The following is a 13,809-nucleotide window of genomic DNA, read 5'->3' as shown; positions in this document are numbered from 1 at the left end:
GTTTAGTCGTGTCTGACTCTTCGTGACCCCATGGACCAGAGCACGCCAGGCCCTCCTGTCTTCCATTGCCTCCCGGAGTTGGGTCAGATTCATGTTGGTTGCTTCGGTAACACTGTCCAACCATCTCATCCTCTGTTGTCCCCTTTTCCTCTTGCCTTCACACTTTCCCAACATTAAGGTCTTTTCCAGGGAGTCCTCTCTTCTCATGAGATGGCCAAAGTATTGGAGCCTCAGCTTCAGGATCTGTCCTTCCAGTGAGCACTCAGGGTTGATTTCCTTTAGAATTGATAGGTTTGTTCTCCTTGCAGTCCAGGGGACTCTCAAGAGCCTCCTCCAGCACCACAATTCAAAGGCATCCATTCTTCGGTGGTCAGCTTTCTTTATGGTCCAGCTCTCACTTCCATACATCACTACAGGAAAAACCGTAGCTTTGACTATTCGGACTTTTGTTGGCAAGGTGATATCTCTGCTTTTTAAGATGTTGTCAAGGTTTTTCATCGCTTTCTTCCCAAGAAGCAGGCGTCTTTTAATTTCGTGGCTGCTGTCTCCATCTGCAGTGATTATGGAGCCCAAGAAGGTAAAATCTGTCATTGCCTCCATATTTTCCCCTTCTATTTGCCAGGACGTGATGGGGCCAGTGGCCATGATCTTAGTTTTTTTGATGTTGAGTTTCAGACCGTTTTTTGCACTCTCCTCTTTCACCCTCATTACAAGGTTCTTTAATTCCTCCTCACTTTCTGCCATCAGAGTGGTATCATCTGCATATCGGAGGTTGTTGATATTTCTTCCGGCAATCTTAATTCCGGCAATCTTAATTCCGGCTTGTATGTAGAAGGCTACAACTACAGAAGATCAAGTAATAGCATTTTTCTTCTGTCTCTCCCTGTCCACCAAGATTTGTATCCATCTTTTTATAGGATAAACTGGATTATTAACCATAGATAGGTATTGTTTTCGTGTTTATGTTTTTGATGTCTTAGATTATTTACCTATTATGCTACATCATAATAAGCCATAATTAGCCATTCCAATATAAATGAAAAACATTGAATAATTACATATCTCTTGCCACTCTCAAGATAAACAATTAACCCACATGTCGCAACTCCTTATTTTCTGAAAATAATATATATATTGATTATATATGTAAAAATGCTTTGGAGAATCTACTGGGAAATTTATTTTATTTAATTTATATGCCGCCCACACTACCCAAAGGTCTCTGGGCAGCTTACAACATTTAAAATACAATAAAAAATTGTAACAATTAAAATACAATTAAAATATATATAAAATTGTCATTGGACCCACAGCTAATATTATTTCAATTAAAAGCCTTCTGGAACAGGAAGGTTTTGACCTAGCACCGAAATGTCATCAACGTTGGCGCCAGATGAATCTCAGTCGGGAGGGTGTTCCATAGTCTGGGGGCAGCTGCCGAAAAGGCCCTTTGTCTACAAGCCATCCCTCTTACCTCTTTGAGGGACGCCTCTATCAAAAGGGCCCCCTGGCTAGATCTTAACTGCTGGGTAAGTTCATATGGAAGGAGGCAATCCTTCAGGTATCCAGGGCCCAAGCCGTTTAAGGTCATTTTGTATTTTTAATAGATAACAATACTAAATAAACTGAAGTCTGTTTTAAAAATGAACAAGCTGCATTAGCTCATTACTTTGGAGAACAAAACAAAGAACAAGTAATAGGTAATACAAGTAATAGGTAATTTGTCTTTTAAAATAACACTCAGAGCTCTGTATTCTACCTCTAAGGTAAAATATATGTTCGAAGTTTGCTTATTGCTTTTCCAATTTTCCTTCATATTTTTTGTTTTTTGCAAACATGTACAGTAATAATACCCTTGGGACTATGTTTGTCTTTTGAATGCATAATGTTGCTGCGCGAAAAAAAAAAAAGAAGACATATAATTAGGCTCCTGTAGCTGTATTCTTATGCCATGGAAACTATTCAGAAATGTACCATCTTCTCTTACGTTACTATCTTGCAAAATAAAACCTCAGAGAAAAAGTGCTTTTGGCAGACATAATGCACACATTAGGACTAATCTTCACCAAATTCAGTGGCTTTACTTCAAGATAAGTATAAATAAGAGCACAGATTTCAAGGTTTTTCTTTTTAGCCAAAAATGGAAATGTGATATTTATTAAAGAAGTAATGGTAACAGTAGTAGCAGCAGTAGCAGGAGTAACAGATATAAATGTTTAATTATGTTTTTATGTGAATTGTTAGTTCACATGAAGAACAACAGGATAACATCGTCATCCCCACCAGCAATACCATATTACTGTAAAAAAGTAACTTCATTACATAGTGTTCCTTAGTTATCTTTGTAACAGAAGTATTTATTACATTGTGATACCTACTATGGTACTCCTGGTTTTACTGTCAAAAAAGGAATCTCTGTCAGAGAGGTCAAATCTGTAAAAACATTCAAAATGAAAAAACGAATCAATGGTTAGCAATATGGATTTCAATACAGGCTTTTTTAAAAATGTAAGTCTTCCCTATTTGATTTTGACTATAATAATTTTTTGACAGCAACCATTTTCTACAGAAGCATTAGAACTCCAAAGCCTTTTGCTACCAAACTAAATTTCAATCTTTTATTGGTGTCAAAGGAAAAAGAATCCACAACTTTTGATGTTTCCCAGTTTGTGTATACCATTTTTATTGCTCTGTACCCAGAGTGGTACATTGAATAGAGTGATGGACTAGAATTTGGAGGAGACTGAGGTTCCAATGCCCACTTGGTTATGGATAATCCATGAGTAGAAGACTGAATTCCTGTATTGTTTGTTTGTTTGTTTGTTTGTTTGTTTGTTTGTTTGTTTATTTATTTATTTATTTATTTATTTATTTATTTATTTATTTATTTATTTATTTATTTATTTATATCCCGCTGATCTAGACCGAAGTCTACTCTGGGCGGCTAACAGCAATTCATAAAATAATAACAGCATTTATTTATTTATTTATTTATTTATTTATTTATTTATTTATTTATTTATTTATTTGATTTGATTTGATTTGATTTGATTTGATTTGATTTGATTTGATTTGATTTGATTTGATTTGTATCCCACCCATCTGATCAAATAGACCAGTAGTTCTTAACCTTTTTGAAAGAAACGCCCCCTTGAGCCATTGAGGAAGTTATCATCGCCCCACTCCCCGCCATGATGACATCTCATTTATTTATTTATTTATTTATTTATTTATTTATTTATTTATTTATTTATTTATTTATTTATTTAAGACACTTAAATCCAATGACCCCTGAAAACAAAATTAAATTCCAAGAAAATGAAATGCCCCTCCCCCCAAAAGTAACATTTAATTATTTAGTTGCAAGTGAATTTTAAGACTCAAAAAGAAATATAAAAAGGGCATAAAAACAAATTCAGGAACTAAAAATTTCAAGACAAAAAGTCTGAAACTAAAATAAATTGGAGGAAAATATATATTCATGCACAATGTAAAAAGGCTGCAGCCATCTTCACAGGTTTGGCTTGCTCCAGCGCCCCCCTACCGCCCCTTTTCGTTCTACCGCCCCCCTGAAAAATGAAATCGCCCCCTGGGGGGCATTATCGCCCACGTTAAGAACCACTGAAATAGACCACTCTGAGCAGCTGTGTTTGAACACACAGGGCTAACTTCTCTTTCCACTTGTAATTTACAAATTAGCATGCTGCATTTTGTGATTGATTTTCAAGACCTACACATGATCTGATTTCTCAGCCTTCCAGTTTTAATCCTCTTCTTCCAAACTATATTTTTGCCCTCAGTTTCTGTGACCACAGAAATGTATGATATTGGCTCCAGTATATGCTGATCAAAACAGACCACTGTAGTCTTTCTTTTGATTTAGTATACCTGGCAGTGGGATGGTGGTCTTTCTTTTTGAATCTTACTGCGTACCCAGAGCCTATTCTTTCTCTTTCAGGCTTGGTTCCTTTAAAAACCGGACATGTAGCAGGCTGTATCCACCCCGACCAGTCCTGAACTCACACTGTTGTTTGCTTGTAGCAAACAGGTTGTGTAAAGAGTGAATCACAGAATAAAATCACATTTTATTTGGGATGTGAAGAAGAGGTATAGAAGCTAATTGTTTTTAGATTCTGTTTGGATGAGGAAACTAATAGCTACACGAGTTAAACATGTTTCTTTTGATTAGATCAACTTTGGGGAAGCACAAATAGGTTTTAATTTTATTAAACAAGTCCGAATATCCATTCAAAAGTAAACCTGGCTGAGTTCAATGGAGCTTATTTCCAAATACATTGGAGTTCACTCTTACACCTATATTCACTTACCAGAAAGTAATCCCCACTGAACTCAGTGGAACTTTTTGACAAATAAAAATGTGTAGCATTGGGATGTAGGTCCCTAGGGGAAAGCATTAGGACAGAATCCATTTCTAAGTAGATCCTGTTTATTTGGAAAATTTGATAATTTTAGTGCAAGTTGAATCAAAAGACTGGTCTACATATTTCTATTAATAGTGTCATGGTTTAGCCTCTGGTGGTATTCCCAGAGGCAAATTCCATTGCACGTGATATTAAATAAAGATGACGAACTTTGACTTACAAGTGTTGTTTCTCCCTGGAGAAAGGGTAAGAGAGACGTTTCACTGTCTGTTGCTTGTGTTCTGCCACTTTAGGCTGGATAGGCTCTGTTATTTTTTGAATTACAGAATTAATTTTTTTCAAAAGGCCATGTGGTTGATGAATTTGATACATCTGTGGAACAAAAAACAAACAAACATTTATTTCTTCCAAGTCACTCACGAAACATGCCAAAGTTTTAAGGAATAAAACAAAACAAAAACAAAGACTACAAAAAAGAGGGGGGGGGCAGTTGATACTGCTAAAAAGTGACAGCTTTTTGCATGCTGACAGTTCCATATTCATTCCTCAGTCTCATATACTACAGGAAAAGTCCTCTTTTTGGTACAGTAGAGAGTTGCCACTGGTCAAAATTCTTGGCGAGATGAACCAGCCGTTCAGACCAGCCAGATTTCGGTTGATTATCAGGGAAAATTTCCTAATTGTTAAAGCAGTACGACAGTAGAATCAATTACCCTGAGAGGTGATGAGTGCTCCAACACTGGAGGCATTCAAGAGAAACTTAGACAACCACCTGGCAGATTTCCTTTGATTTGTATTCCTGCATCAAGCAGAGGGTTGGACTTGATGGCCTTATAGGCCCTTTCCAGCTTCACAATTCTATGATTTTATGATTCTGTGACTCAGTACCAAATAAATGCATATAAAGAAAAGTAGGTTGCCAATATTCAGTGCTGAAAAAAACAGTTTTGGCTGAAGCAAGTAAACAGCTTTCAGAATTGTGAGTGCTAAATTGAATAAATACAGTGCAAATGCAACCTCCAGACCGCTGTGGCAGGTCACACAAACAGAACCAATAACAATGACATAAAGTGTGACCAATGAATGTGGAATGTGATGTAATACATGCCAGTATTATAAATTATCAGGGTTTATTCACCAAAACCAGAATGTGATGTGTGCCATTGTTAACACAAATGTAAAACACAGACCTCTGGCACAAGATCTCTTTGGGACATCAGTACTTGCAAGTATATGGACAATACACAGACAGTTCACAAATCAGAGAAGTATCTGGATGAGAATTCAACATACAAGAATACGGTTTCCATGCATGAATGCTTCCTTACTGCTCTACATTACTACCAGAACTAGCATGAGTTTTGTACATTATACTGTAGGGGATAAAAATATGCCCAATAAGTAATTGTGCAATTAATGTATATTGATTATAGAACTTACACGAAGTGCTGTATATCACAGTGATTATAACACCCTTGTCTTTCCTGCTTTTGACCATGCTACTATCTATTTTTGGACAAAGCCTTACACCAATGCAAGAGACTGGACAAGATCAGATCCCTTCAAAATCTATACCTTCATAATTCAACATCCTTAAACATAATGGATGGGCTAATTTAAAAAGTTGGAAACATAGTTAAAATAAGTAACATGAAAAATAGTTCTGAATTGGCTAATAATCCAAAATTGAAATCCAAAGTTTAATTTTAGTTTTACTTGCAGTAAATTACTTTGCCCTCTTAGGCTGTCTCTTGTTCCATTAGAGACATTTCCCTGGAGAGTCTGTGTTCTGCACTTAGTGTGTCATTAAATATTGATCCCTTTCTCAGTTTTGTACCCTGAACAGGTACAGATACAGCTCGGTATCACATTCATCATATAATCATATTGCATCACATTCATCATATAATCTTCCTTCCACTGACAGTGTTGCTATCTTTTTTTATAATGATAATTCAAATATTCATTGGAAATTGGGGACTGGATCCTACTAATCCCCTTTATGCTTGGCTATTACTGGAACTAGATACTGAACTACTCACATGCCTAAAGAAATATCAGCTTTTATATGGCCTATAGATGTCTAGTCATGATCTTGGCATAAAGGTGAAGGTTGCAAGAGGGAATACTGGACTGATAGAAACAGAGCCCATTGTACACAGCACTTGAAAATCCCTGAAATATATGAGCAGATAAGAACCCCTTCTCTCAGTCTTTCCTACTTCCCATACTGCCACTAAAAACATTCTGCAGCATGAGAGGCTGCTGGGTTGGTATGCTGTAAATTAGAAGGCCTCTAATATAATTATACCACCACATCAAGGGCTCCATTAAGTTGACAGAAAATCCAGTATTGGTAGTGAAGCAACATTACTCACATTAGGCTGGATGCAGACTCAGTGGACAGAATTCTGTTGGTTCCTTATGCTGGTGCAACTGCAGTAGTGTAAATCACAACTGTGCATTGCCACTAGTTAATGAATTGCCCCTTGTATTCCTTGTCTTGCATTCATTCACCTTGCTGAAGCCACCCATAATTGAGTAGTGGGCCTTAGAGTAATCCTAGTGAGTTAGGGATGACTTCATCATATTTTTCTTCTTAAAATTAACTGACCAGGCTCTATGTTTGGGTATACCATAGAATGTGCTATGTTATCAGTCTGTCAGACAGTGGGAGACCCATTTGTACAGAGGCAGGCCAGGAAGAAGTAACGGGGGGGGGGGGGAAAGTGCAGCTGTGTCAGATGAGTAAACCACCTGGGGAGGATTTCATGGGAAGATGCATTAAAAATGGCTATATATAAAATCAATGAAACACTAGCCAAAACCTCTACATTCCTATCAAGGCTTAAAGCCGGTAGTGTTCTTTTACAAATTGTACTGCAAATTGTGATAAAGTCAGTTAATTATTCTGCTTCAAACACATTTTGAAATTTGTAAAATCTAAATATTTTATATGGCCCATCTTGAATAAAACTGTCTGGATAGCTCAGTGCTTTGGGTATCTGATTGCACAACCAGTGGTTTGGAATTCAATGCCTCCCTTGTGCCTCTCAAGGAAAGAAGGAGCCTAGAGAAGATGGGAATGGTAAACCACTTCAGAGTTACTTTTTTTTCAAAGGAGACACTGGCAAGAGTTGCAACCAATCTGATGGCATGTAATTAAAATTATTAACTCTGATTAAAGATGGAAAACTGACCTTTTTTGTGGGCATCTTCAGCTTCATAAATTCTGCTTCCCGACATAATACATTCCATGGTGTGTGTATTTTTACAAATCCAAGCCCATGTATTTTTGTCTAAAACATGGAATAAAGAGAAAATAAAACATTTAGACCAGAAAAAACTTTATACTCAAAAACACACATTTGTTTAACTTCATATGAGCATGAGGTATTTCCATCTTTACAAGCATTAACAAGATCTTGACCTGATATGATATCTGGTTAGAAATAATGACCGGGGAGGAGGGGGGACACTAGAAGTTTGCTAGAGAGATGTATTGGTCACCTACGGCCAGACATGAACATTGACATAAATGAGCACCACATGCAGATTCTACCATTATCTTCTTAAATATAGCATGTGAGCATTATATTAACATTACGGCTTTAAGATAAAACAATCCAACTATAAAAAAGTTAATCACACTATAAAAAGTTTATAACAATAGCTACATCTCCAAAGCAAGGACTGCAATATTATGTAACTTTTCCTCTAAACTAGACAGCTGCAATTTACTCCACATCACTCTCATTTGTTGTAAGTAGAATATAATGTTCAACTCAAGTTAACTGGTATCTTCAGTTCTAGGTCTCACACATAGGATGGTAGCTTTAATATTTTATTAATTTTCAAATAAAAATCAGGGCATTTCAAAGTGTGGTTTGTTTTTGTTTGTTTGTTTATATCCCACTTTTCTTCTAAAAAAGGAGCCAAGGTGGCTTATATAATTAAAAACACAATATTAAAAGCTAAATTATTCAAATATTTTATAAGACTTAATAACATTATACTAGAAATGTTAGGTAAAAGTATTACTAAAAACAGATTTAGAAGTAACAAAATATAAACCATCCTGTTTATGGTCTCCTAGACAGTCAGTCACTAAGGAAAACCTGGCCTGAAGAAAAAGTTCATCACCTACTTGTGGAATGTCAGCAAAAATGGGGCTAGTCTGGCTTCCTGTGGGAGCGAATTTTACTCTGCTGTTCATTTTCCATATGACTTTGAAATCTTAAAGTCAATATGTTATCCCATTAGACAATTCTACAGGCTTGGGCTTTATTAAAATAATTTTCAGGCAAAACATTCCAGTAACACCATCTTCAAAGCATATTTGAAAGTAGATACTGTTTTCCCTCAATCCTTTTTTTCTTTTGTTTTGCCTGTTGCACAGGCATAAAAGCATGTGTCCACTTTGCCACCTTGTTTATTTATTATTTATTCATTTTATTTCACCATGTGCATACTAGAAATACAGTACTCAGAAGATAAATACTGTGTTTGCCAATCTCCGATATGGCATAGCTTCAAAAACATGTATTGATTCACTTCACGGAGGACAATTTAATCAACTTAGTATACAGGTCCATTGAAACATGCATTTACTTTTAACCAATATCAAGGTCAGCAATACGGCTTCAGGAAACCTTTGAATACATCTAATTAACAACTGCAATAAACCCCTTTGCTCTTTAATAATAATCACGTGCCATTAAGTCAATTAAAGGTTTTTCTAGGTAAAGAATAGTCAGAGGTAGTTTACTATTCCCTTCTTCTGAGATTTTCCTGGGACTGTGCAACTTGTCCAAGGCCACACAGGGTGGAGGCACAGTGGGGAATCAAACTCTCAACCTCTGTATTTTCACATTCTGTGGCCTTTATTCCCAGGTAATTGGACACAGGTTTTGGCCCTTACAATGCAATCCTATGCATGTCTTTTCACTCATTCCTGTCCAAAGTAAACAGGCACAGGACTACATATTATAGATCAGGGGGAAAATAAGAAAAAGTCTCCAAAACAATATAAATGCAAGAGCAGATGATAACTTTTTTAGGCCACTAAAAAAATACAAGCAAGCAACAGATGTTTTATTGTAGATGAAACTGTACGCATATTTGCCTGGGAATTAATGCCACAGAACACAGTAGACTGACTTCTAAGTCAATGGCCGAAATCCTGTTGGGTAACTCCATGGTTGTAACTTGATGTTATGCCTGCGGTGTTACAAGAATGTTGAGGCAGGAGTGCAATCTGCAAAACACTTCTGCTGGTGCAATGCACAATGGTTGGAATGAGAATTGTGTGACCAATTTCACAATCATATTATATAATTACCTCTTGCATTGGTGTAATGCCTGGCAAATTTATGTGGGTGTACCATTTTGTTAAAAAAGGATTTGGGCCCATTTGCTGAAGATAAGTACTGCTTCTGTGAAAATTATATGTGGCAAAAGTGGCAAATAAGCTTAAATATAGTGTGTCTCCAGACATAGTTTGCTCTGCCTTTCACAGGATAACTGCAAATGATATGTTCCACACATATTATATTCCTATTGTAGGGATTAAGAAAATCACTACAGCGTAGTTCTGCAGGTGTATTAAAAAATAAGTGCCCTTGAGTTCAACAGGAATAACCCTTTATCTTTATAGATGTGGGACAAATTTAAAACTTCATCCCTGTTACCTATCACTATTATGTTTTCAGTGATAACAAACTGATATAACTAATACAGTAAAGGAAGCAATAAATAATGATATGTGTTTGAATTTGCAAGACAAAAGAAAGCAGATTAATCATATATTCGATTAACAGATTTTGGTAATATTAGAATCAGAACTGGGATTTGATATTTTGTGTATTAAGACAACAGGTATTCTAACAAGATATTAGCAGAGTACTATTATGAATAAGTAGATATTGAAAGTATTTTTGTATTTACTGGAAAAAGCGGCTGAATACTATGATAACATTTTGAAACCTTGGTTAGAGCAACTTCTCTCCTTTCTTGTTTAGTTCAAGTCATAGCTTGCTGTTGCATCTCAAACTGACAAAGTATCATTTGTCTTTATCTCATTTTTTTGAAATTGCATTCAAATTATAGTTTTTACCCATCATTTAGACAGCAAGCATACATTTTAGTTTAAACATTTGAATGTACTTGAAGAAATAGAAATGAGGTACAATCATGCTTTGGCATTACATGTAACATGAATCTTTATGTGTTAATTTCAGGGGAAAGATCTTTAAAATTTTCACGCAGAACAATTCAATACTGATACTTAATCACAAAATATGATTAATAACTACTAATCCATTGGTTACATCTAGTATTTGCTTTTGAGGGCAAAAGACTTTTCCCATTTCTACTAGTGAAACTGATCTTTTTCAGTTTCCCCTTTTCCTGCAGTTTCTGTTGACCTTTCTGTAGTATTGGGTAGCTCTTCCAAAATAGTGGGGGAAGTAATGCTAGGAATTCAAGAAGGAGAAGAGCATTGGCCATGAACAACCTACTTCCTTTCACCAACAGAACATTTAAAGAAGAACTCCGCTAAAGAACAATGGAATGGAAGTCTGGTCCACAGGTTTAAAACTCCAAAGGAGACCTAAATGAAGGCCAAATTGTAGTGCACCTCCCTTTAACCCACAACAAACTAATTTTCCATCTGGTACCATACAGAATGTACATAACTCATTAGAAATATATGTACACAAACCCAAGTATTATTACAGTCCATAATACAATATAATGACATCTAAAGTTTGCTTTAAGCTTGAAATGAATAGTTAAATAAAAGGACCAAGAATAGAATTCTAAGAAATGGTTAAACTAAAAATTGACCTTTTAAATAAAACTAATGGGAAAATGGAAACAAAAAGCACAAATCATTTGAAAACATTCTTGTTACCTTACTGCAGCAATGGGCAAAGTGTGGCTGTCCAGATGTTATTGGAATACAAGTTCCATTGGCCCCAACCAGGGGAATGCTGGAAATTGCAGTCTGACAAAATCTGGAGACCAATACATTCCCCACACTTGCATTATTGTAGCTTAGAACCTGCTTTTAAAATTTCAAGATTTATGATGAAAAACTATGCTTTATTCAGTATGCAGCATGCATTGGACAAATACACCTGTACAAGTATTCCATGTTGTGCAGAGCAACAAGAAGACTGAGGGAAGGAAATCCTAACATGCTCTAGCAATTTGCTAATGTGCGTAAAAGCTTTTATTACTTATGGATAGATATAGCTGAGGAGAAAGTTGATTATTTCCAACTTTCATAATTTGAGTAGGGCTTATATCAAAAGTGGTGGACTTTTGGCTGTCCAGATACCTTGGACTTCATGCCCAGAAACTCCAGCCAGCAGGGCCAATATAATGGAAGGAATGGTTTTCGAAAATATGCCAAGTGCCAAGCATTCCCTGACCTTGGTTTATCAGCTAGCAAAGTACAAACACAGCTCCCCAGCCCTATATATACCCATACATATATGTTCTTCAGCCCCCCTCCCATTTCACCAGCTGTGTCAGGCTCAACACAGGATAGGACTCTGCTTTTCATATAGTGATGCATTGAAAAAAAAGAGGGTGAACTGCTTATATTTTGCCTTCTACAAAGTATTAAACACAGAGAAGCTGTTTCTATATTGACTCTGGCAATCCCAGTGTGCAACAGCCAATTGAAACTGAGCCTCTCCCTTTGAAATGATACAACTGTGGTTCTTGCTCTTAATCATGCTGGCTTTTGTTCACAAATGCCAGAATTATTTTTTTTTTGAGATTGGCACTCTTAATAGAACACTTTGCTTTGGCTAGGCAGGTGGAAGGAGCCGTACTGTACTGCTGCTCTTTAATCACAGGGTAATTGCATCTTGGACCCCAGCATTTAATTTGGAAGCTTTGCTAAAAGGTTCCCATGAACAAATGGAGGCTAGAATAGCAGTGCCAATATTTCTTCTCGACAGAAAGCTGTAATTCCTAGGCTCATTAGAGACAGTGCCATGAGAAGTACCTGGGTCTCTTTGAATACTGTTTCAGGGCTTATAAGTTCAAAAAAAAATCTTACTCAAGTGTCTGTTTTAAATCGTTTGTCTCAAACTTCCATGTACAAATTATCTTCTTGGGTCAAAACCAACAAAGAGTCTAAAGCACCTTAAAGACTAAACCATTTCATTTGTTTTCAAAGTGCTCCAAGACTCTTTGTTGGTTTTGCTGCAACAGGCTACAGATTGACACCGCCAGCCCTCTAGAAACGCCTTCTTGGATGCCATCCATGTATATAAAAGGGTGCACAGGAGGTTATAACTCTTTCTCCGGTTGGATTCAGCACTGTCCAGCTAAGAAAGCACAAATATTGGTAGGGACATTTATGTCACAGTGCTTTGTCAGGAGTGGTAGAGATTTATTGAGGACCTTCTCTCGCCACTGGTGTCCTCCAGTAAAGAACCATCACTTTGATGTATTCTGCACAGAGGGAATTGTAGATTATAAATTCCACAATCCTTCGGGGGTAGCTAGAAAAGTAACTTTTTTCATCTCTAGAAGGAAGTGGGTTGATTATTAGCTAAGTCTTATTCTAAACTAGTGTAATTTCTGACCTGGTTCTAAATCTCTCTGCATTTTTTTGTCATATATTTGCGCTTGGATGTGCTACAATAATCTTTTAACTAACTGCTAAACAAAAATATTTTATAATTACAACAGAAATCCTTTAGATCAAATAAAGGCCCTATGCAACTGAGATTCATTCATTTTTCAAAACATTATCTAATGTGTTTTTTATCTATGAGGGCTGATTCTACAGCATGCTACACAGTGAAATATTTATTGAAGTTAACCTTATTCTCATCAAGACCTGAAGCCAACCTACACCATTAAACCTGGAGTTTAGCTCCAGCCACGAAGCAAAAACAGAATATAGACATTCAGACATTCCAAACTTTCCCACCTCTGCACCCCTTGAATGTGTGTGTGTAATGCATGTTTGAAAAGTTGAAATAAACTTTCCATTTATTTTCTGACCTATCCTGCACTGATTTTGCTGCACAATAAAGTCCTCACTTCTTGGAGATAGGTTTCATGTGCATGGGTCCTATGTCTCATTAAACTCAGAAGGCTTATGCACAACAGGGGGAAAAAACTACAGGAACAATAATAAATCCCACTGAGAGGTAAGCCCTAGAGCAGTACAGTTGGGGTCCTGAGGGAAAGGAAGCAGACCTGGCAAGATGAAGCATGAATATTCTGAGATCTGCAATGAAAGATTGCGAGAGTGTGAGTGTCAACAAAGAATTCTACTGGGATTTCAGAGTACTGGGACCCTTGTGTGAAACCCGAGGCCTCATTCTCATTTCAGTAAATACAGTCTTGTTTTTCTGTTACTCATCTTCTCCCTTGCATGACTAGCCTTATGAGAAGA

General features: G+C 36.6%; 1 protein-coding gene across 3 annotated transcripts in view; it reads right to left on the bottom strand.

The window, feature by feature from the left end:
* The window catches only part of ANO1 (anoctamin 1), a 157,099-nt gene that overhangs the window by 70,592 nt on the left and 72,698 nt on the right, over positions 1–13,809 (bottom strand). For all 3 annotated transcript variants that reach the window (XM_072985914.2, XM_072985915.2, XM_072985916.2), the window contains exons 4-6: positions 7,583–7,681; positions 4,603–4,754; positions 2,379–2,433 (exon numbers count right to left, since the gene is read on the bottom strand). In XM_072985914.2, coding sequence (XP_072842015.2) covers positions 2,379–2,433; positions 4,603–4,754; positions 7,583–7,681 — 306 coding nt within the window. The remainder of the gene's footprint in view (positions 1–2,378; positions 2,434–4,602; positions 4,755–7,582; positions 7,682–13,809) is intronic.

This window comes from Pogona vitticeps, chromosome 1 (genome assembly GCF_051106095.1).
Source record: "Pogona vitticeps strain Pit_001003342236 chromosome 1, PviZW2.1, whole genome shotgun sequence".
Classification (NCBI taxonomy): Eukaryota; Metazoa; Chordata; class Lepidosauria; order Squamata; family Agamidae; genus Pogona; species Pogona vitticeps.
The sequence above is the reverse complement of the archived record's forward strand: the minus strand, read 5'-3'. Positions and strand labels throughout refer to the sequence as shown.